The sequence below is a fragment of the Sapajus apella genome, unplaced genomic scaffold (assembly GCF_009761245.1).
Source record: "Sapajus apella isolate SASKATOON/1434 unplaced genomic scaffold, GSC_monkey_1.0 scaffold1, whole genome shotgun sequence".
Taxonomy (NCBI): domain Eukaryota; kingdom Metazoa; phylum Chordata; class Mammalia; order Primates; family Cebidae; genus Sapajus; species Sapajus apella.
Genome location: NW_022436941.1, coordinates 82,404,091 through 82,427,695, shown reverse-complemented (window position 1 = coordinate 82,427,695; position 23,605 = coordinate 82,404,091). Strand labels below are relative to the sequence as shown.

General features: G+C 40.2%; 1 protein-coding gene across 2 annotated transcripts in view; it reads left to right on the top strand.

Annotated features, from left to right (window-relative positions):
- Nucleotides 1–23,605, top strand: part of IL31RA (interleukin 31 receptor A) — a 62,702-nt gene that overhangs the window by 6,654 nt on the left and 32,443 nt on the right. The window contains exons 2-5 of one of the 2 annotated variants that reach the window (XM_032280615.1): nucleotides 3,037–3,127; nucleotides 13,770–13,841; nucleotides 17,142–17,323; nucleotides 22,997–23,148. In XM_032280615.1, the coding sequence (XP_032136506.1) occupies nucleotides 3,037–3,127; nucleotides 13,770–13,841; nucleotides 17,142–17,323; nucleotides 22,997–23,148 (497 nt within the window). Of the gene's footprint in view, nucleotides 1–3,036; nucleotides 3,128–13,723; nucleotides 13,842–17,141; nucleotides 17,324–22,996; nucleotides 23,149–23,605 lie in introns of both variants that reach the window. The other variant, XM_032280625.1, reaches the window with a different exon arrangement.

The window sequence follows — 23,605 nt, the reverse complement described above, 5'->3', positions numbered from 1 at the left end:
CCTTCCTTCCTTCCTCCTTCCTTCTTTTCTTTTCTTTCTTTTCTTTTCTTTTCTTTTCTTTTCTTTTCTTTTCTTTTCTTTTCTTTTCTTTTCTTTTCTTTTCTTTTCTTTTCTTTTCGACACAGGATCTCACTTTGTTGCCCAGGCTGGAGTGCAGTGATGGGATCACAGTTCACTGCAGCCTCGATCTCCCAGGCTCAAGCCATCCTCCCATCTTACCCTCTCAAACAGCTGAGACTACAGGCACATGCCACCATGCCTGGCTAATTTTTTTGTGTATTTTGTAGAGATGGGGTTTTACTATGTTGCTCAAGCTGGTCTTGAACTCCTGACCTTGAGTGATCTGCCCACCTCAGCCTCCCAAAGTCTTGAGATTACAGGCGTGAGCCACTGCGCCCAGCCTTTGTTCACATTTTTTACCAGCAAGCAGTCCTTTTTGTGGTGGTTCCCTAGTGTGAGAGGAAAAAGTGGGAAAGGGTCTGGAGGATAAGCAAGCATTAGAATGAGAGATATGGCTTGTTGACTTCCCACACTCATTAGCTCATTTCTTTTCTTAGATGCTCTTTTTGCTCATTGCACTATTGTAAATACAGCACTTACTATGTGATAGGAGACTACTGTTCAGGCTTCTGTCTCTGCAAGTGGACTAGTACCACCACCCCTAGCCTACATCTTTAAACATAGGACACCACTAGTTACTTAAGTGGCATCGCTGTACTTTTGCATTTCTGTTCAAACCTACTGCAGAAATGTGACCTGAGAGTCTTCAGTAACAGTGGCTCACTCTGAAATTGGTAGTTTCCAAAATACTCCCGCCATCCTCTCTATCATTCCCCCCTTCCCCTTGTTAAAAATCACTGAATTAGAATATGAGCTCTTTAAAGTCAGAGATGTGCTTTTCTTTGATTCCAAACACCTAACACATGACTGGGACAGTGCTGCACATGTAGAAGAATGCCTGAGGTCACCGGCTTGTTTGCGAGAGGGCCAGGACCAGAACTCAGGCAGTCTCAATTTCTAGAATGCCACACTCTTCAACCGCTGTCACTTTTCCAGTTTTATCTCTGGGATGATTTAGTACTGTTGATTTTTTTTCTAAGGTTTTTTTTTTTTTATTTCACAAATAATAGCTGAGTACTTTTATTGTACTCAGCTATTTAATATTTTAATAAAATATTAAAAATATTTTAATATTTTATTAGACATTTAATATTGATAGGATTTTAAATGCAAAACCACTTGGCAGAATAACAGTTTTCATTTTAGCATCCATAATTATTCATTGATTCACTTATCAAGAATGCCAGCATCGGCCGGGGGCGGTGGCTCACGCCTGTAATCCTAGTACTTTGAGAGGCCGAGGCGGGTGGATCACGAGGTCAAGAGATCGAGCCCATCCAGGCCAACATGGTGAAACCGCGTCTCTATTAAAAATACAAAAATTAGCTGGACGTGGTGGCGTGCACCTGTAGTCCCAGCTACACGGGAGGCTGAGGCAGGAGAATTGCTTGAACCCAGGAGGCGGAGGTTGCAGGGAGCCAAGATCGCGCCACTGCACTCCAGCCTGGTGCCTGGCTACAGAACAAGACTCTGTCTCAAAGAAAAAGAAAAAAAAAAAAAGAATGCCAGCACTTTGGCTTTGATAGCCTCTTAGCTTTAATAGTGTTCCTTTTTCATGTGCTTTTAGGATTTGCAAGTAATGTGAGCTAAGATTAAAGGCATGTCTTCTGCCTAACAGATGGAGAAAATTAAAACAGCATTCTGAATAATTAGACACAGATAAGAATGTTCTTAGCATTGTAGTTATTTCTAAAGACACATTTTTTCTTCACTGGAAAATTAAAATGTTTTCCTTTGGGTTCCATACTCATTTAAATCAAAATGGCTATCTCTTGAGAGGAAAACCACTGCTCCTGAGTGATACTAGCACTCGCTGCTATGTAACCAGTCTTGTATTATTTCATCCCAGTGTTTTTATTATTATGGATCCAAGTTCTCACTCTGCTTTATTATCTTAGGCATTTCCAATTTGTTAAGGATTTTAACTGGTTTATATATGACAAAATGTTATCCCTCTAATTTTCTCCAGAAATGCTGGATGCACATTTTTCTAAAGTGATTTATTTTGTAAAGAATCCTTTTCTTTTTCTTTCTGTAATGATCTGGCAGATGACAATGTAACATCATTTATTTCTTCCTCAAATGAGTTTCTGGTTTTCCATTTGCCTTACTCTTAGACTATCCCACCATTTCATCTCATCTCAGATGAAATGAAGAGCCAGCAGCCTTTTTGTTCCAATAAACAAGTAAATGTCACACATAGTATTGTCTCCCAAGACCAGGCACTGCCTTAGATACCAAGGCTTCAGAGAAGAAGAAGAGAGGCTCCACTCTGGAGAAGGTCCCTGTGTGTAGGGAAGCTGTCAGGTAAATTGCTGACCACCATTCTTGTGACAGATGCTGCCGAACACATGATACAGGGGGACATGGGGCACAAAGGAGGGACCAACTGGTCAACTCTGTGTGGGAGTTCAGAGAGGGTGTCTTAGGGAAGGAGAGCCTTGAGATGAGTCTGGAAAGATGATTAATTTGTTAGAAATAAGGGGAAGGGAGAACTGTGGGCATGCACAGAGCATGGAGATGTGACATAGCATGGTACTTGGGGAAACTGTGAGTTGTTCCATTTGGCTGGAGGGCTTAGGCACTGAGGCAGAGGCCAGAGGATGGCCTCAGAGCTGCAGAGACTCACAGTGCATTTTTCTTCTGGAGCGTATCCTTGGAAGTTAGTGTACTTTTCGTAAGACATGGTGGAGTGGACTGTGGACGAAAGGAAAGCATATTGTAATTGCAAATCTTTAAAATGTTAACTGGGGTTGATGGAGTAATTGTGAAGGATCTAGGTGATCATAGTCAACAAAATAAAATAAAATAGGATCCTTCCTCCCTCCCAAATCCCCAGAATCTATTTGCCAGTGGAAATACAGCTTTTGAAAAGAGGTATGAAGCAAACCAATTCTTGACTGATGTCACTTTCAGCTCTCTCCCCAGCCTTCGTGTGTTTACCTGGGGATGATGTGGACCTGGGCACTGTGGCTGTTCCCTTTACTCTGCAAATTCAGCCTGGCAGGTAGGTTGGCCTGGGCCCTTTTACAGATCATGTCTTTATTCTTGCCTTCTTTGGACAACTGTTGTTAACTTTAAAGGGACACCTGAATTGTAGATATCCACAGATAGAAAAGGGGACTTGTGAACACCCTGAATGTGTGTGTGTGTGTGTGTGTGTGTGCACACGCATGCAATTTCACATATACTCGTGCATGTGCAAATGTGGTAAGTGGCTTATCACATTTTCAAAGGGAGACATGACCCCCAAAATGCTGAGATCCACTGTTTTAGAATATAGTAGTCTTCCCTTATCTGTAGGAGAATATGTTCCAACACCCCCAGTGGATGCCTGAAACTGTGGATAGTACTGAACCCTATATATACTATACTTTTTCCTTCACAATCATACCTGTGATGAAGCTTAGGCATGTTTAGGCATAAAGAGATTAAAACAACAACTAACAATAAAGTAGAACCATTATAACAATTGACTATAACAAAAGTTAATTGAGGCTGGGCACAGTGGCTTACACCTGTAATCCCAGCAATTTAGAAGGCCGAGGTGGGCAGATTATTTGAGATCAGGAGTTTGAGAGCAGCCTGGCCAACATGGTGAAACCGCGTCTCTACTAAAAATATAAAAATTAACTGAGTGTAGTAGTGTATGCTTGTAATCCCAGCTACTTGGGAGGCTGCGATGGGAAGATCACTTGAACCCGGGAGGCGGAGGTTGCAGTGAGCTGAGATCATGTCACTGCACCCCGGCCTCGGCCAGAGTAAGACCCTGTCTCAAAAAAAAAGTTATGTGACTATGGTCTCTCCCCCTTTCTCTCTCTCTAAATATCTCATTGTACTGCACTCACCCATTTTCAGATGGCATTGATCACTGGTAACTGAAACCACAGAGAGTGAAACCACAGATAAGAGGGAACTGCTGTAATAAGTGCTTATCTCTATAGTTTTTGTGTTGTTGTTATGGCTTCATATAATATACATACATAAATACAAAAATAAGCGGTTTTCATACTATTCACCATAAATTCCAAGGATTTAAAGGGAAATAATGAAACAACATATTTCTATAGTGTTCCAACTCAAGACTACAGGCCTAATATCCATACAATAGCTTGTGGCTATAAGATCCATTAGTTTGATTACATCTTATGTTTTAAAAACATTCAGAGCAGAGACACTGGTTTGGCAGTAAGAAGGTGGAGAAGGCGTCGTGCAGTGTATTTGTGTGCTTGGGCTGCCATTAACAAAATACCTCAGCCTGGGTGGCTTAAGCAACAGAAATGTATTTTCTCACAGTTCTGGAGGCTGGAAGTCCATTGTCAAGGCGGCAGCAGGGCTACTTTGCAGGTGGCCCTCCTCTTGCTGCCTCTTTACATGGTCGTCCCTCTGTGCCTGCACAACCCTGGTATCTCTCCTTCTTCTAAGGACGCCAGTGAGATTGGATTAGGTCCCATTGTAATGGTCTCATTTTAACTTACTTATCTCTTTAAGGGCCTATCTCCAAATATAGTCACATTTTAAGGTACTGGGGTTACGGCTTCATTACATGAATTTTGGAAAGACATAATTTAGCCCATAACATGTAGTATTTGGGGTCCAAGAGAGCAGTCATGATGCAGAGATAATGAGAATGCCTTCAGACTTCTGACCTGGCATGGCCTGCCTTAGCCCCCTGGGGTTACACCTGTGGTACTCAGGTGCTCGATAGACCAGGGGTCTCCAACCCCCAAGCTACAGACTGGTACAGGTTTGTGGCCTGTTGGGAACTGGGCTGCCCAGCAGGAGATGAGTTGCAGGAGAGCCAAAGTTACTGTCTGAGCTCCATCTCTGTCAGATCAGTGGCAGCATTAGATTCTCATCGGACCATGAACCCTATTGTGAACTGTGCATGTGAGGGGTCTATTAATAGCTTGCATGCTCCTTATGAGAATCTAATGCCTGATGATCTGAGGTGGAAGTTTCATCCTGAAACCATCTGTTCCCCACGTCCATGGAAAAATTATCTTCCATTAAACTGCTCCCTGGTGCCAGAAAGGTAGGGGCCTGCTGTGATAGACAATAGATGCTACAGGTGGGCAGGACTGTTGCTCTCCCTCTCATCAGCACATGTTCACAGTCATCCAATCTAAACTTCTAATTACAGACACTGTGGCTCCTATGAAGTCATCCTTTTTCTCAATTTGTCTTTTTCTGTTTTCTATCTCTGTTTCCATTCTTCTTATTCTGTATATTTACCAGCTCCTACAACACTGGCTCCAATGTCCACCATTCTTCCCATCTAGAATATCCTTCCCTTGGCCCTGCTCAGCCTTGCTCTTCTTCTATGTCAAGATATTTTTCAAAACTCTGACTCTGCAACAGCACCAAAGTGATATGAGCATAGAGGGAAGAGGGGAGATGGAGAACATCTTTATAATTTTGCAAAATGTTCCTCCTGCATATGGGAAATTCTCTGATAAGAACAATTTCCCAATCTTTCTTAGAGGAAAGTCATGAATGTTTTTTCCCTTATTTCTAGAAATAGGGAAATATTTCTGTGGTTTGTATTTTCAGGGTGTAGGGAGAGATAGATGGGAGTGACCAGCAAACCTAACCTTCAGTTGTTTGTGTTTATAAAAAAAAAATTCTATTTTTAGATTTGTAGAAAAATTGTGAAAATAACATGGAGAGTTCCTTTCTACCCTCATCCAGTTTCTCCATTGTTAATATCTTATAATACCATAATACATTTGCCAAAACTAAGAAACTGCTGTTGGCACATTACTATTGACTGAATTCCAAATTTTGTTCGGACTTCACTAGTTTTTTCCATGAATGACTTTTTCTATTCCACAATCCAATTTAGAGACCATATTGCATTGAATTGTCATGTCTCCCAGGTCTCTGCTGGACTGTGACAGGTTCTTAGTTTTTCCTTAGTATTCATGAACTTGGCAGTCTTGAGGAGTACTGACAAGTATTTCTGGGTTTGCGGGGAAAATACAACAGAGGTGAAGTTTTCTCCTTTGCTCGATCATGATTTTACCCATGTTTGTGACAATCTTCTGATGGAGAGTTGAATAAGACTTAAAACTGGCACACTGGTCGTCAACAAGGAGGAAGGCAGGACAACAGATGTGTAGGCTCAACCAGCCAAGGCAGTTCTAGCACACAGAGCCAAGGTCGTTCAGATATGTGTAATCACTCCAGGTAACTGACACTGGAAATAGAAAAGAAAAGCATGAAAGTAGAAGTGATTGTTGATTTGGTTCAATTTTATTGCAGCTCCCCTCAACTCCCTAATCTGTGATCAGATGAATCTGAAATGCTCATATGCAGAATTAAAAGGTCATGAGGACACAAAACTAGGGAAAACTACTGTTAAATTCCTCCTCCAAGTGTGAGATTACTGGATTTTCAGAGCAGGTTATATTGATACTAGCCAGGGAAAGTCGTTTATGCTGTAATAATAAATAAGCCTAAAATATTAGTATTTAAAACAGCAAACTACATGTCCATCACAGGTAAGTAGGGACCCAGGCTGGTGGGGTTCCACTGTCCTCAGACACACCATGTCAGCATGTGTGTTCAAGGTGTGCAGTGGCAGGAGGAGGAAAGAGAAGAGAGTCATGCACCAGCACATGCACGTTTCCTCTCACATGGCAAAGGCCAAGGCAAATCCCATGGCCACCCTATTGATGAGCACTGGAAATATTGGTGAGCATTCATTTTATCTACCACAAATCTCTTCTGTGGCACCAATATCAAGAGAGCCTTTGTAAGACTACTGCTCTCTCTCACCATGTGCCAACCAGTAAGAGAAAAACAAATGTAGTCTCATAAAAACAGCCTCGGTTGAGTGGAAAATCATTTTTGGAGCCATTTATTCTTCATGTGGTGGCTCCAAAAATGATTGACACCTGGTGACACTTAATGGTTCAGAAAAACAGATATTTGACTTTCTTTTTGACTATGGCTTCTGATGTATGTTAACCAAAGCTTTTAAAGAAGCTAAGGAGAGGTATTTAAGGAAGAACAGGAAAGAGCAGGATTCACTTAGGTTTGACCAGGGTGTATTTAGATCCATGATCTATTCCACACTGATATCTTGGTGACTGGCTTTGGATTCAGCCAACACAAGGGAGAGCAAGAATGAAAAGGAAATAAAACAAAATACGACTGCAGGAGGCCATAATGAGAATAGTATAACACTGCTGGAATTCAAACTATACTACAAGGCTACAGTAATCGAAACAGCATGGAACTGGTACGAAAACAGAGACATAGACCAATGAAACAGAACAGAGGCCTTAGAGTCAACACCACTCGTCTACAACCATCTGATCTTCGACAAGCCTGACAAAAACAAGCAATGGAGAAAGACTCCATGTTTAATAAATAGTGTTGGAAAAACTGGCTAGCAATGTGCAGAAAGCAGAAACTGGACACCTTCCTGTCACCCTATACTAAAATTAACTCCAGATGGATTAAAGATTTAAGCATAAAACCTAACACCATAAAAATACTAGAAGAAAACATAGGCAAAACCATACAGGACATAGGCATAGGCAAGGACTTCATGACTAAAACACCAAAAGCAATGGCAACAAAAGCCAAGATAGACAAATGGGATCTAATTAAAATTCAGAGCTTCCGTACAGCAAAAGAAACCACCATTAGAGTGAACTGGCAACCAACAGAATGGGAAAAAATTTTTGCAATCTACCCATCTGACAAAAGGCTAATATCCAGAATCTACAAAGAACTAAAACAGATACACAAGAAAAAAACAAATAAGCCCATTTAAAAGTTGGCAAAGATATGAACAGACACTTTTCAAAACAACACATATATGAGGCCAACAAACATAAAAAATGCTCATCATCACTGGTCATTAGAGAAATGCAAATCAAAACAACATTGAGATACCATCTCACACCAGTTAGAATGGCGATCATTAAAAAATCTGGAGACAACAGATGCTGGAGAGGATGTGGAGAAATAGGAACACTTTTACACTGTTGGTGGGAGTGTAAATTAGTTCAACCATTGTGGAAGACAGTGTGGCGATTTCTCAGGGACCTAGAAATAGAAATTCCATTTGACCCAGCAATCCCATTACTGGGTATATACCCAAAGAACTATAAATCGTTCTACTATAAAGACACATGCACACATATATTCATTGCAGCACTGTTTACAATAGCAAAGACCTGGAACCAACCCAAATGCCCATCAATGATAGACAGGACAAAGAAAATGTGGCACATATACACCATGGAATACTATGCAGCCATAAAAAATGATGAGTTTGTGTCCTTTATAGGGACTTGGATGAATCTGGAAACCATCATTCTCAGCAAACTGACACAAGAACAAAAAACCAAACACCACATGTTCTCACTCATAGGTGGTTGTTGAACAATGAGAACACGTGGACTCAGGGAGAGGAGCATCACACACTAGGGGCAGTTGGTGGGGGGCTAAGGGAGGGACAGTGGGATGTGGGGAGGGATAACATGGGGAGAAATGCCAGATATAGTATGCACCTAAAATAAAATTTAAAAAAAGACTAAGACTATTCTGGGGAACAGGGACGAGCTTCTTGTTTCCTTGTTCTCTGGCCAGGAATCAACTTTGAAATCCTCCTGCAAATTAGCGTGACAAGTATGAGCGAAATGGGGATGCAGCAGGCTACCCCTGTGTGACTATTTTTAAGAAACTTGGCCAGAGACTAAGGATAGACCCACATATATACACACAGACACACACACGCCATATAACCATACATACTGCACATATACATCACATGCACCACGCCCACACCATAAACATACCACACACACACCACACTACATACATATACACTATAAACATGTCACACTACACACACCACACATGTAACACATACCACACAAACCAACACACACACTCCAGCAGACACACACTATACATGCATTATAAACACATCACAGGCTGGGTGCAGTGGCTCACACCTGTAATCCCAGCACTTTCAGAGGCTGAGGCGGGCAGATAACAAGGTCAGGAGTTCAAGACCAGCCTGGCCAATACGGTGAAACCCTATCTCTACTAAAAATACAAAAATCAGCCCGGCATAGTGGTAGGTGCCTGTAGTCTCAGCTACTTGAGGAGCTGAGGCAGGGAAATCGCTTGAACCCAGAAGGCGGAGGTTGCAGTAAACCAAGATCACACCACTGTACTCTACCCTGGGTGACAGAATGAGACTCCATCTCAAAAATAAATAAATTTAAAAATTTTATCACACCTGTAATCCCAGCACTTTGGGAAGCTGAGGCGGGTGGATCACGAGGTCAAAAGATCAAGACCATCCAGGCCAACATGGTGAAACCTCATCTCTACTAAAAAATACAAAAAATTTGCTGAGCGTGGTGCTGCGCACCTGTAGTCTCAGCTACTAGGGAGGCTGAGGCAGGAGAATTGCTTGAACCTGGGAGGTGGAGGTTGCAGTGAACTAAGATTGTGCCACTGCACTCCAGCCTGGCGCCTGGTGACAGAGTGAGATTCTGTCTCAAAATAAATAAATTAATTAATTTTTAAAATTTTTTAAATATCATACACACTGCACATATCCTGCACATGCTACATACACATACACAGCACACACATACCATTCACACATATACTATGCACATACTACCCATACCACACACACATCACACACATATTATACACATCACATGCACACTACACACGCACCCCATACACACACACACATACACATGCACCTTACATGCACTGCCCTTATCTGTTAGCCACGGAGACAGAGTGAGTGGGCCAGTGTGTGAGTTATTCCTCCTGGGTGTTGTGAGCTAACCCTACCCCTTGGAGGACTTTGCACATTCCTCCTGACAGTTGGGAGGCGTGGGGTTTCTTAACATTCTGCTTGCTTACCCCAGACATCCCCAGGGAGGATTCCAAGCTGTGTGGGCTCTTTGAGGAATGTTAATGGTGTAGCTTTCAATCTCTATGTAACATGCAGTATTATTTGATTCAGATCCAGTTAACTTTGATCTTTTTAAGCATTTGGATCTGCAATCACTGGCTTTGTCATGGTTTTCAGTGTGCAAGTAGCAAAGATAGAAAGCCTTTGAACTGCTTGTTGGATGGTTGCTACGAGTGCCAGGCTCATGTGCAGGAGGAAGGCAGCTTCTCTAGAGAGAGCTAGAAATGTTGTCACAACAGGAAGCCACCTAGCTCTCCCTCACCCTCATTTGTCATTCTCAGTGGCTCCTTTACCCATATAGACAATGCTCAGTTCATAGACCAAATACATGAATGTATATACAAACACACACATGTACAGCCCTTTTAAAATTCCAAAGTTAAAACAACTAATGCCATCCATTCTGGAACCCCTTTACGCCACCTTCTTGTTATAGGGTAATACCTCTGACAGAGTGGAAATATATATAATATTATTCAGATGTGCAGAGAAATAGAGCGTCCCTATTTTCTGTGATCAAACAAATCAATTTCAAAAGTCCCCCACCACTGGACAGTCAGGCAAGGGTGAGGAAGAGGAGGGTATGGGTAGCACTTAAATTTGTTAACATTGTGTCATTGCTTCTGGTAGAAGGTGTCTTTGGCTAACTCAGTCTCTTTGGGGTTCCTCCCTCTGCTCCTCTTTAAGATGGTGTCTAAATATATGAACAAGGTTTACATGACTGCAGTCTTGGGAAAGGCCTCTGGATCCATGGGAGCAAGTCCCCTTGTTGCCCTCTGTCTCCCCTGAACTGTCCAGTGTGGTCTGATCCCACTCTGCCATCTGCCATGGGACAGCTGGCTTTGCCTGTGCTTTGGGCCACCATACCAATGCCTCCTGCTGAAGCTTATGCTCCATTTGTTTGCTTGTGGTCCTTAAGTTCCTCTGTGTATGGAAGCTGCTTCATCTTAATCCCAGACCTGCTTCAGTCTCACAGCTGTATCCTCACCCCCCACTTTGAGGGCACAGGGAAAGTTCTGGATCCCTGTGTGCTACATTCACCTGCATGGAGCTTGCCTGAAGAACTGCACCAGGCCACCTTTTGCCAGCACATTGTTAGGACTTCCATGCCACCACAGAGTTGGTGCTTAGTGGAACATGAGGCTTCCCCTAGACTAGTGGTCCCCACCCTTTTTGGCACCAGGGACTGGCTGGTTTCATGGAAGACAATTTTTCCATGGACAGGGGTTGGGTTTGGAGTGGGGGTATGGTTTTGGGATGAAACTGTTATACCTCAGATTATCAGGCATTAGTTAGATTCTCATAAGGAGCAAGCAAACTCTCCCATGTGCAATTCACAGTAGGATTCAGCTCCTATGAAAATCTAATGCTGCTGCTGTTCTGAGCGGGCAGAGCTCAGGCTGTAAAGCTTGCTCACCTGCTGCTCACCTCCTGCTGTGTGGCCCAGTTCCTAACAAGCCATGGACCTGTACCTTGCCCAGAGGTTGAGGAACCCTGCTAGATTACCGCCTGGCAACCTCCCCAGGCTTGCTGTGCCTCGTGAAATAGGCTACCAGCCAGATGACCTTGGTGCATGGGACCAATCCACATGTTTATACTGCTCTATCAAGAACGCTGACATCAGAATTCTTTGCTCCACCTTCCTTTCATTCCCTCCCATCCATGCCCTCATACTTACTTGTTAAAAATGATCCTTTTTGTCTGGTAGAGACTTCCTTCCTAGGAAGCACTAGAGCTTCCTTTGATATGTAAAGTTAATTTAGGAAGTTGCCCTCCTCTCTCAAAATTGCCTGCTTCTTAAGACTATGGTCTTGCCAGAAGCTCAACAAAGAAGTAAGTATAAGCCTCAGAGCTGAACATGGCCCTTAGTCTAAAACTGCTCTTAGTTCTTCGTTGTGTGTGTGTGTGTTTATGATCAACCCCTTGGTCATCTAGTGAAACCATGGGCTAATTCTCGAAACAATGTTTGTAAATACATAAAATAAATAGGATTACAAAGGAACCAAAATATACTGAAATTAAATCATGAAAATATTAAAGAAACAAATTTGTGATCTGGTAATATGTGGTCTTCTTTATTAACATATTAAATAAGAAGACCTAATAATTGCCTTAATTTAAGACTACTATTAATAATTATTTTAATTCAGAAATAGCGATAATATTTTTCATATTTGTATTAGTCCATTTTCATGCTGCTGATAAAGATATACCCGAGACTGGGAAGGAAAAGAGGTTTAATTGGACTTAAGTTCCACATGGCTGGGGAGGCCTCAGAATCATGGTGGGAGGTAAAAGGCACTTCTTACATGGCAGCAGCAAGAGAAAATGAGAAAGAAGTAAAAGTGCAAAGCCCTGATAAACTCATCACATCTCGTGAGACTTGTTCAATATCACGAGACTAGCACAGGAAAAACTGGCCCCCATGATTCAGTTACCTTTCCCTGGGTCCCTCCCATAACACGTGGTAATTCTGGAAGACACAATTCAAGTTGAGATTTGTGTGGGAACACAGCTAAACCATGTAAGTATTTTAAGGTATCTGCAGCAATCAAAATATGATATGAAAGTATTTGTGATTTCTAACAGTGACAAAGTCACAGGCAATGACACTATTACTGTAGTTTGTTGACTACATTTATGATAGAAGGAAATTCTAAATTTCTCCAGTAGATTAGTGAAAAAGTTGTAAATTTTCCCCATTTAAGTTCATGGACCCCTGAATTCTACCCATAGACCCCTTAAAGGTCTAGGTCCCTGTTTTAGAGGGTAATGTCTGGTTTCCCTGTGGAAGTGTATATGCTATGGGGTGGGAAGCTATCAGGAGCAAGACTTATAAGATATGAAGATACAGTTGAAGGTATTTCATAAATTTTTCTATTGTACAATCTTCTGGAAAAGAAAATTGTTGATACACATGGTTGAAGTGTGGCATGGTTGTATCTCTTGCTTATGCTCTCGTCATCTGTTACCTGTGGATTATCCAGAATGATGCTACCATTTGATGCTTTACTGAGTATATCACAAATACTTTATATTTACTTGGTGTTTTAAAAATGCTTGCTTCTCAAATGTTACTTTTAAGTAAGATTGTAAAAAAGGATTTCTTAAAAAGTAGAAATCTAGGCCTGGCACGGTGGCTCACACCTGTAATCTTAGCACTTTGGGGGGCCGAGGGGGGCAGATCATGAGGTCAGGAGATTGAGACCATCCTGGCTAACACGGTGAAACCCCATCTCTACTAAAAATACAAAAAATTAGCCGGGTATGGTGGCACGCACCTGTAGTCCCAACTACCCAGGAGGCTGAGGCAGCAGAATCGTTTGAACCCAGGGGGCGGAGGTTCAGGAAGCCGAGATTGCACCACTGCACTCCAGCCTGAGTGGCAGAGCAAGACTCCATCTCCAAGAAAAAAAAAAAAGTAGAAATCTAGCTCTTCAAAGGGAATAATTAAAGACATGAAGTTAGATTCTTTCCATCAAACCTGATTGGGAGAACCCATTACACCTAGCAAGTAACCAAAAAAATCTAGCTTTTGGTCAGCCTATTTTCCATTAAAATGTTCAATGTTGGCAAGATTTATTATATGCTGAAATTTTTGTGTTTGTGTGGTTTTTTTTTGTTTGTTTGTTTATTTAGCTCTGCCTGCTAAGCCTGAGAACATTTCTTGCGTCTACTACTATAGGAAAAATTTAACTTGCACTTGGAGTCCAGGAGAGGAAACCAGTTATACCCAGTACACAGTTAGGAGAACTTAGTAAGTACAGAAGCTTGTGTTTTACCAGTGGGGGTATGGGGGAGGCAGAGGCTCCTGATTGATTCATGATTCACATTGCATATGAAGTAAAAAGTTTCCTCGATGACAGCTTCTGGGTGACTGCTGTGTGCGTCCAGTGGCTTGTGGATCTGCAGCTGCAGAGGGAAGGGAGGCATAGCCAATGGTGTCCTCCCGGATTCCCCATTGGCTGAGATCAGTCACCATTTATAAGAACAGTGGAAAAATCTGTTTATTTGCTACACCCAAGTATACCCTGCCTCTTTCCAGAATGTGTATAACACTGTTCATTCTTTCTCGATCCAGATATAGTATACAGGGTTGTAAACCCAGAACTAAGAGGTGATTGACCATGGTCTGCCACTAAGTTGCTGTGTGACCTCTGTCAAACAGTATTCCCCAGGACAATGATTCCCCATTTTTTTTTTCACTATCTCAAGCATCCCTCTTTATTCCAATTCCGTAGAATGAAAATTTTATAATTTTTAATTATAATTCTAGCCAAAAGCTAGATGTTTTAAGTGAATATTTGCAGGTTAATTTTTTTTTTTTTGAGACAATCTCACTTTGTTGCCCAGGCTGGAGTGCAATGGTGTAATCTCAGTTCACTGCAACCTCCACCTCCCAGGTTCAAGTGATTCTCCTGTCTCAGCCTTCCCGGTATTGGACTTACAGGTGCACACCATTATGCCTGGCCAACTTTTGTATTTTTAGTAGAGACAGGGTTTCACCATGTTGGCCAGGCTGGCCTCGAACTCCTGATTTCTAATGATCCACCCACCTCAGCCTCCCAAAGTGCTGGGATTACAGGCATGAGCCACTGTGCCCGTCCTTTTTAACAAAAATTTTGAGCATAGCTCATTACTTCCTTCCTGTGAAAAATGAATAAGGGGGCCCATGTTGGGAAGCATTGTAAGATGATCTTTTTAGCCTTTTCATTTCAAAACAGTCTGTAATTCCAAATTCTTTGTTTTTAAGCAAAATCTCATGTTGCAAGGGAAGTCCACTTTATGTTTTACAGTGGAAGAAATGAAAAAAACAAGCGGTATTCTCTGCAGCACTGATATAGTTACAAGGACCTATGTCAGAGAGATGCTTTAAAACAGGAATCAGCAAACTTCTCCTGTAAAGAGCCAGATGGTAAATATAATAATATTTAGAAGGAGATTGGTCCCTGTCAAAACTTTTGAACCCTAGTGTTACAGCATTCACCCAGCTATAGGCAATATGTAAACCAATGGGTGTGGCTGCTTTCCAATAAAACTTCATTCACGGACACTGAAATGTGAATTTCATATAATTTTCACATGCCCCAAACTATTTTTCTTTGTTTTATTTATTTTTTCAACCATTAACAACATGTAAATAGTTTTAAGCCTGCAGGCTGTACAAGAACAAGAGATGGGCTGTATTTGACCTCAGGCTGCCATTTGCTCATTCCTGTTTTAAAAAATAAGAATGATAAAGATGCAATAGCCCATGATCCAAATGATTTTCTTCCAGATTTGTCAGTTCTAGTCCCAGTGTTGAATATCAATTACTAGTAGAATGAGAATCTGGGTACCTGGTTTACTCCTATTTTTCTGTTTTATAGAGACATTTCCCCCTTTCCTCTATCTTTCCCTTTGGGTTGTCATTATTGTCACCAGTTGGCTTTAGAGAAATAGAAAACACCTGGGTGTTCCCCCAGGCCTATACCCAGCTCCCCTTGATGGCCTCAGGCCAGCCAGGCTCTCCAGAACTCCTAAGCTTCTTGCATTTTTGTGAGTTTATCACCAAGAGTATCTCTTCCAAGCAAAGTGGAAGGGTTTCCCTGTGGTTGGCCAACCTGGAAGCACTTTACACTGGATCATGGAATAAGCCAAAAACCTTCTGCTGTCCAGAAACAGTAGGAAAGAATTTTCCCTGGGGGGAAAAAGGAGGATTTGGGGATGCCTTCATGGAGATAGTGATTTTTGAACTGAGGCTCAAAGGAGGTCTAGAGGTGTGGAAAAGGAGAGAAAGGCTATTTCTCAAAGGTCACAGCATGAATAAATGCAGAAATATTCAACTACAATAATAGTAATAATAACAGCTCACATTTATTGACTCAGTGCTGGACATTCTAAAATGCCTTATGTGTATTAGCTCATTTCATCCTCATAACTCTATGCTATAGATATATTACTGTCCTTATTTTACAGATGAAAAAACTAAGGCAGAGAGGTTAAAGAACTTGCCCAAATCACACAGTTAATAGGGGCAAAGCCAAGATTCAAACCTGGTCTGATTCTAGAGCCTGTGCTTATGACCATGGCACACTGCCCTGGAGGCCATTTTTGTGCTGTAAAATAACCATCAACCACTGTTGAGGCCCTTTCTAGTTTCAAAATGCCATGATTCTATGTGTCTAAGCTACGATTCCTTCGCGCACACTAGCAAACCCTGGTACTTTGCAAGGTGGGCCTTCTTTTCTGTTCTCAGCCTGCTTTATCTCCTCTACAGACCCCAGAACCACGTGGACTAAAGCTGGAACCACCCATCTGATTTTTACTAATATGTGTGTTTGTTTTTGTTAAGTTACAACTTGATATTGTCTATCATTTGTTTTAAAGAATTTTCTGAAAACAGTATATACCAATGTTCAAAAATTCAACCTGAAAAATTATAAAGAATGTAAAAAGTTACCCAGAATCCACACCGCCAAAGGTAACAGCTTGAACATTTTGATGATCTCTCTAGATATCTCCAAATAGTTATGTAAATATCTATATGTTTATGTAACTGTGATCATTCTATATATGATATGCATCCTACTTTTTTCACCAGCAGTAGGTGCATCTTTCCATATCAATAAATACAGTATATTAAAAACCATCATTTTAAATTCGATTTATGTATCTGCCATAATTTATTTAACAAATCCTCATATATATGAATAAATTTTCATATACATATGTAAAAGAATAAATTTTTAAGGCTAGAATCTGGAGTTTTCAGGGGCCTACTCATGATTTCTTGCCAATAGGACATGCATTGCTGCCGTAGTTTTTCATGGCTTACGGGGATCTAAAGAGGTTTTTATGGCTCCTGAAGCATCTCAACTGGTTGAAAACAGGTAGCCTTTACCTTTCCTTGGAGGTGGGAAAGGAATTTGGAAAGAGGATAACCGAATATTCTGGACTATGCAATTCTCAAGAGAAACCCAGAGTAAAACTAATAAATACCGCTTAATACATTAAGTATGGCTATGTTTCCAAACCATTGTACTAAATTCATGTTGAATCACTTTTTCCTTCAAAGCTCTTACGGACAAAAGCATGATAATTGTACAACCAATAGTTCTACAAGTGAAAATCGTGCTGCGTGCTCTTTTTTCCTTCCAAGAATAACGAACCCAGATAATTGTACCATTGAGGTGGAAGCTCAAAATGCAGATGGTGTAATTACATCTGATATGACATATTGGCACTTAGAGGGCATAGGTAAGTGTTATTTGATATTCCTATATACTCTTTATTAAATGTTTACCTCCTTCTTCTTTGTTAAAGAGGTATCTATGGACTCAAAAGTAGACTCATCATGTTCAAGGATATAATGTGTTATGGGTATACAGAAAATTCATCTTCTAATTAAAGAAGGAAGGAAGTGGGGGAGGAAGGAAAGGAGGGAGGGAGGGAGGAAGAAAGGAAGGAAGGAAAAGGAAGGAAGGAAGAAAGGAAGGAATTGACCAAATGAGAAAAAAGGAATGAGAAACAAGAGCTATTTTGTGGGCCACTGGTTTCCTCTTGTAGTTTGTAATTGCACTCAAAAAACAAAAAGGTCTCTCCCCACCACCCCACCCTGCCAATGTCATTGCTTATAAAGGAAAAGATCATAAAATTCTCGTTTTAAAAAATGCCTCACTACTTCTGACTTTAAAAAAAAACTTTTTCAAAGACTCATTTTCACCATATCCTTTTAAAATTATAACTTTATTGAGATAGAATTCACATTATATAAATTTCACCTTTTTTAAGTATACAGTTCAATGGTTTTTGTCATATTCACAGAGTTGTACAAATGTCACCACTGTCTAATTCCAGGACATTTTTATTGCCCTCAAAAGAAAATTCATACCCATTAACAGTCAGTCCCCAATCCTTTGTTTTCTCTTTCCTCCCTATGTGGATTTGCCTATACATTTTTATATAAATATGATATAATATGTGGTCTTTGTATCTAATTTCTTTCACTTAGCATAATGTTTTCAAGATTCATCAATGTTGCAGCATGTATTAGTGCTATATTTCTTTTCACAGCTAAATAATATTCCGCTGGATGGATGTGCCACATTTCTTTACCCACATATCTGTTTATGGACATTTGGCTTGTTGCTACCTTTTGATTATTATGAATAATCAAAAATAATTTGTTGCCATGAATATTTGTGTACAAATTTTTGTGTGGACTTATGTTTCAATTCTTTTAGATATATACCTAGTGAAATTGCTGAGTCACATGGTAACTCAATGTTTAACTTTTGGTAGAACTGCTAAACTTTATCAAAGTGGCTGCACCATTTACCATTCCCACTGGTAATTTATAAAGGTTACGATTTCTGCATACCCTCACCAACACTTGTTATTGTCCATCTTTTTTTATTATAGCCATCCTAGTGAGTATGAAGTGGTACCTTGTTGTGGTTCTGATTTGCATTTATCCAATGTCTAATGATGTTGAACATTTTTCATGTGTTTATTGCCCATTTATACATCTTCTCTAGAGAAATGTTTATTCAAATCCTTTGCCTATTTATAATTAGGTTGTCTTTTTATTGTTGAGGTTTTTTTTTTTTTTTTTTTTTTTTGAGACGGAGTTTTGCTCTTGTTACCCAGGCTGGAGTGCAATGGCGCGATCTCGGCTCACCGCAACCTCCGCCTCCTGGGTTCAGGCAATTCTCCTGCCTCAGCCTCCTGAGTAGCTGGAATTACAAGCACCCACCACCATGCCCAGCTAATTTTTTGTGATTTTTTAGTAGAGACGGGGTTTCACCATGTTGACCAGGATGGTCTCGATCTCTTGACCTCGTGATCCATCCGCCTCGGCCTCCCAAAGTGCTGGGATTACAGGCGTGAGCCACCGCGCCCGGCCCTATTGTTGAGTTTTAAGAATTCTTTATATATTCTTGGTACAAGTTTCTTATCAGATACGTAATTTGCAAATATTTCCTCCCTGTTTGTATGTTTTCTTTTACTTTTTAAATGGTTAAGGAAGAACAATAGTTATATGAAGTAAAAAATGTACATATTTTTTCTTTGATTGTTTGTACTTTAGGTGTCATATCTAAGAAACCATTGCCTAACCTGATGTCAGAAAGATTTACTGCTGTAGTTTTTTCTAAGAGTTTTGAAGTCTTAGTTCCTACATTTGAATCACTGATCCATTTTGAGTTAATTTTTGTATATGGTGTTAAGTAGGGGTCTAACTGTGTTCTTTTGCATGTGGATATCCAGTTATCATAGAACCATTTGTTGAAAAGATGATTTATGCCATCATACCCCTCCCCATGTTGTTGAATTGTCTTGGCGCCTTTGTAAAAATCAATTTATTTACCATAAATGTAAGGTATTTTTCAGGGTTCTCAATTCTATTCCATTTAATTATATTTTTGTCATTAGGCCAATACTATACTGTCTTGATTACTGTAGGCTTATGATAAGTTTTGAAATTGGGAAAGTGAGTCCTCCAACTGTGTTCTTTTTCAAGATTGTTTTAGCTGTTCCGTCCCTTGCATTTCCATATAAATTTTAGTATTAGCTTGTCAATTTCTGCAAAGAAGTCAGCTGCAATTTTGATAAGAATATTGTCAGTCCTTTAGTTTGCCCTCAGATAGGTTGGAATGTAAATAAGTGTGCTCTGCTCCCTCCAGTTGGTGGAAGGGAAATAGGAGCTGAGGTACCACCTTCTCCAAACCAAGACCACTGATGTTTCAGGGAGAAGGTGGGGCAAGGGCAGGTAAGACAGCCACAAAACTATTTTCCTGCCACTATGAAGGTGACTTTGTCTTGATTTGGTGTTTATAATGTTTATAAACCTTGGGTTGATTCTTAGAGCTCCTACAAGTTTAGTTCAGCCAGCTTCTGACTTTTTTTTTTTTAATTCAACTGACTCAACTGAAGGGCATAAGACAGAAGAAAAAACTGAGGTGAGTCTTGTTTTCACAGGATAACAAGGAGTTGGAGCTACCTAGTCTGCCATTTTGCTGATGTCACTTGATATACATCAATTCTTAATGAGAAATTCTGAGAGCAATTTTTATTCCGAAGAATAATTAATACTTTCTGTCTCCTTGGTGATAGAGTATTAGAGTTAAGTGGAACTACAGTAGGTATTTGTGCTTATTCTGACTGGAGGTAGTTTTGTGTAATGAGTAAGGGCAGGAGCTTTGGTATGGACACAAATGAGTCTTAGATTGGCTTCTTATTAGAAAGTTATTTTACCTTTTCCAATACCAGTTTTATCTTCTGTAGAATGGATATAATAAATGTTAGGTGGTTGAGAGGATTCAACAAAATGATTCACCTAAAAATACTTTAAAAAATACTTATTCTCAATACATATCAATAATTTTATGGAAATATTTAATATGTCCATTGTATACAGCTCTACTTACTGAGTGGCCTCATGAATTGATGACCACCCCTTAGTTCAGGTATCAGTACAAATTATTTTTTGTAGCTACCAAGAGCTTTCTGAATATTTTTACCCAGTTAATGTTTTAAAGTCCATGTTTCTAAGTAGGGATTTTACTTTTCAAAACTCTTCAAGAATTACAAAGACCCCATTCTCCATGATGTGCTTATTTCACATTGCATGCTTGTATCAAAACAGCTCATATGCCCCATAAATATATATAGCAACTACGTACCTACAAAAATTAAAAATTTTTAAAAAAGAATTACAAAGACTGAAAAGATAATACTATTCAATTCTAGCTAGGAAGAGTGTGGTAAGACGGGTATTCCATACAATGTTGATGGAAACTGAAATTGATATAGCCTTTCCGGAAAGCAAAATGGCACTGTGTGACAGCAGCCCAAAAAATGGGCATGCCCTTTTACCCCATCAGCCTATGCTAAGGGGTCTAAGGAAACCATCAGAGATATAAAGGAAGATTCAACTATCATCCATTTACTCATTCACTTAACAAATATTTGATACCTGCTAAATATCAGGGGTTAATTCCAGACTCTGTGAACACGACCAGCCTTTGTCTTCAAGGAGTTTTAAATGAAAAATTAGAAACACTATTGTTAGTGGTGGAAGTTATCTGAATTACCAGCAGCAAATCTGTATGGGTCTGTAGCAACCTCAATCCTTGCCTTCTCAGAAGAAAGAAGTCAACTGATTCAACTGAAGGGCATAAGACAGAAGAAAAAACTGAGGCAAGTTTAAGAGCAGGAGTAGAAGTTTGTTAAAAAGCGTTAGAGCAGGAATGGAAAGAAGGTAAAGAACACTTGGAAGAGGGCCAAGTGGGCATCTTGGAGGTCAAGTGCCCGTTTGACCTTGGACTTAGGGTTTTCTATGCTGGCCTACTTCTGGCATCTTGCATCCTGTTTCCCTGTGGTGAGCTGCACACATGCACGGTGGCCTGCTAGCACTTAGAAGGTGAGCATGTGCAGTGTGTTTACTGGAGTCCTATGCATGCTCACCTGAGCATTCTTCCCTTTTGCAGTGGAATGGCCCAGAAGCTCATATACCAGTTACTTTCTGCCATTTTGCCTCTTAATGCCCATGCTTGAGCCCACTCGCCCAATTCCTGAGATTTTTTTTTTTTTTTTTTTGAGACAGAGTCTCGCTGTAGTGCCCATGCTGGAGTACAGTGGTACAATCTTGGTTACTGCAACCTCTGCCCCCAGGGTCGAAGTGACTCTCCTGCCTCAGCTTCACAAGTAGCTGAGCTGCAGGTACCCGCCACCACACCCAGCTAAGTTTTGTATTTTTAGTAGAGATGGGGTTTCACTGTTGGCCAGGCTGGTCTTGAACTCCTGACTTCTTGATCCACCCGCCTTGGCCTCCCAAAGTGCTGGGATTACAGGCGTGAGCCATTGTTCCTGGCCCAATTCCTGAGATCTTATTGGCAAGCTGCCAATCACCAGTTACAGGTGTTTTTATTTATTGGGAAACTGCTTTTTCCTAGTGCTGGCTGCAACTAATTATTAGGTTTGCAACGCAGATTGACAACTCTCTGACCATCCATCACCTGATGGTCCCCTGACTTTCCTGGTGAGGTGTATGGGGAGCCGTCACCTGTCCCACTCAAGCCTGACTAGCTACCTACTGTAATACTGTGAACGTGCAATAATAGAACATAAGTCAAAAAATTACATTCATTCATAAAGTAGAATATTATGAACCTTAAAAATCATGTTTCAGAGAATTATTAATAGAAGGGGATATATGCCGATTGCATAATGTTATTTTTAAAAGACAAAAGCTTTATTTAGCATAATATCAATTTTGTTTAAAAGATAATGCAAATAATTATATAGAAAACAGCCTGAAAGGAAATATACCAAAATGGTAATAGGGGTTATCTCTGATTGATGGGATAATGGATAATTTTTAGTTTTTCTTTGTATTTTTCTACATTTAAAAAATGTTATATAATGAGCACATGCTACTTTTATAACTAGAAATATGCATATTTTCAAAGAGTGAAATTTGGGGTTAGAATGTTTGCAGTGTCCAAAGAAAATGAGAGTTATTTTCTAGTGTTTTTGGTGGATATTCCATCATCCCAGGGATCAAGGACGGAGAGGCCTAGGGGAGGTGAGAGTAAATAAGAGAGACAGCCTATTTTCCGATTGTGTGGTCTCTTTTTACCTCCCTTCTGCTTGACATAGCATATGACCCAATCAATAAGAGGCTGATTTGCTAAAAAATCACAGGAGTACATCCTTTTCCTCACTAGGTTTTTTTTTCAGAGGTGTTGGGGTTGGGAGGGTGATATTCCTTTTGTACTGCCTTGCAAATGCCATCTTCGTTCATATAGCAGACCACGATGCACTGTCATTTCCTTTCTAGGCACTTTCCTTTTTTCAATTTTGGGTGGATGCCATTAGAAAATTCTTATCTTTTTGCAAATATGAAAGTTGTGTGATTTTTATTTTCAGCAAAAACTGAACCACCTGAGATTTTCAGTGTGAAACCAGTTTGGGGCATCAAACGAATGATTCAAATTGAATGGATAAAGCCTGAATTGGCGCCTGTTTCATCTAACTTAAAATACACACTTCATTTCAGGACAGTCAATAGTACCAGCTGGGTAAGTTATGCCGTTATAATAATGTTCCTATTAGAGGACCAGAGAAAAAGAATCATTGACAACTATTGTTGGCCTGAAGTCAAAAATAGAAGAGAGACATTGCTAAGTACTTCTCAGTTTTCCATTTTTCCATCTGAACCTTTTAGATTGGAAGAGTGTTCTACAATAGGCATTTTTGCCTCCTGGGTGCAGGGATATGATAAAGAGTGAGAAATTTACTTTTGCATTACATCCAAGTTTCTGTCTGTCTGGCTATGCTGGCTACCGGAGAGTCTATGATTTGACCATTTTATTTTTTATTTTTCCAACCCTTTATAAAATCATTAGTTATAACATACATTTGGAGAAGTGAAAAAAAATGAATATTTCATTTAACAAGTTATTAAGTCAGTGCTCATGTAGAAACCACTGCAGTCAAGAATACTGTAGAACATCTCCAGGATGCCAGAGCCCTCTG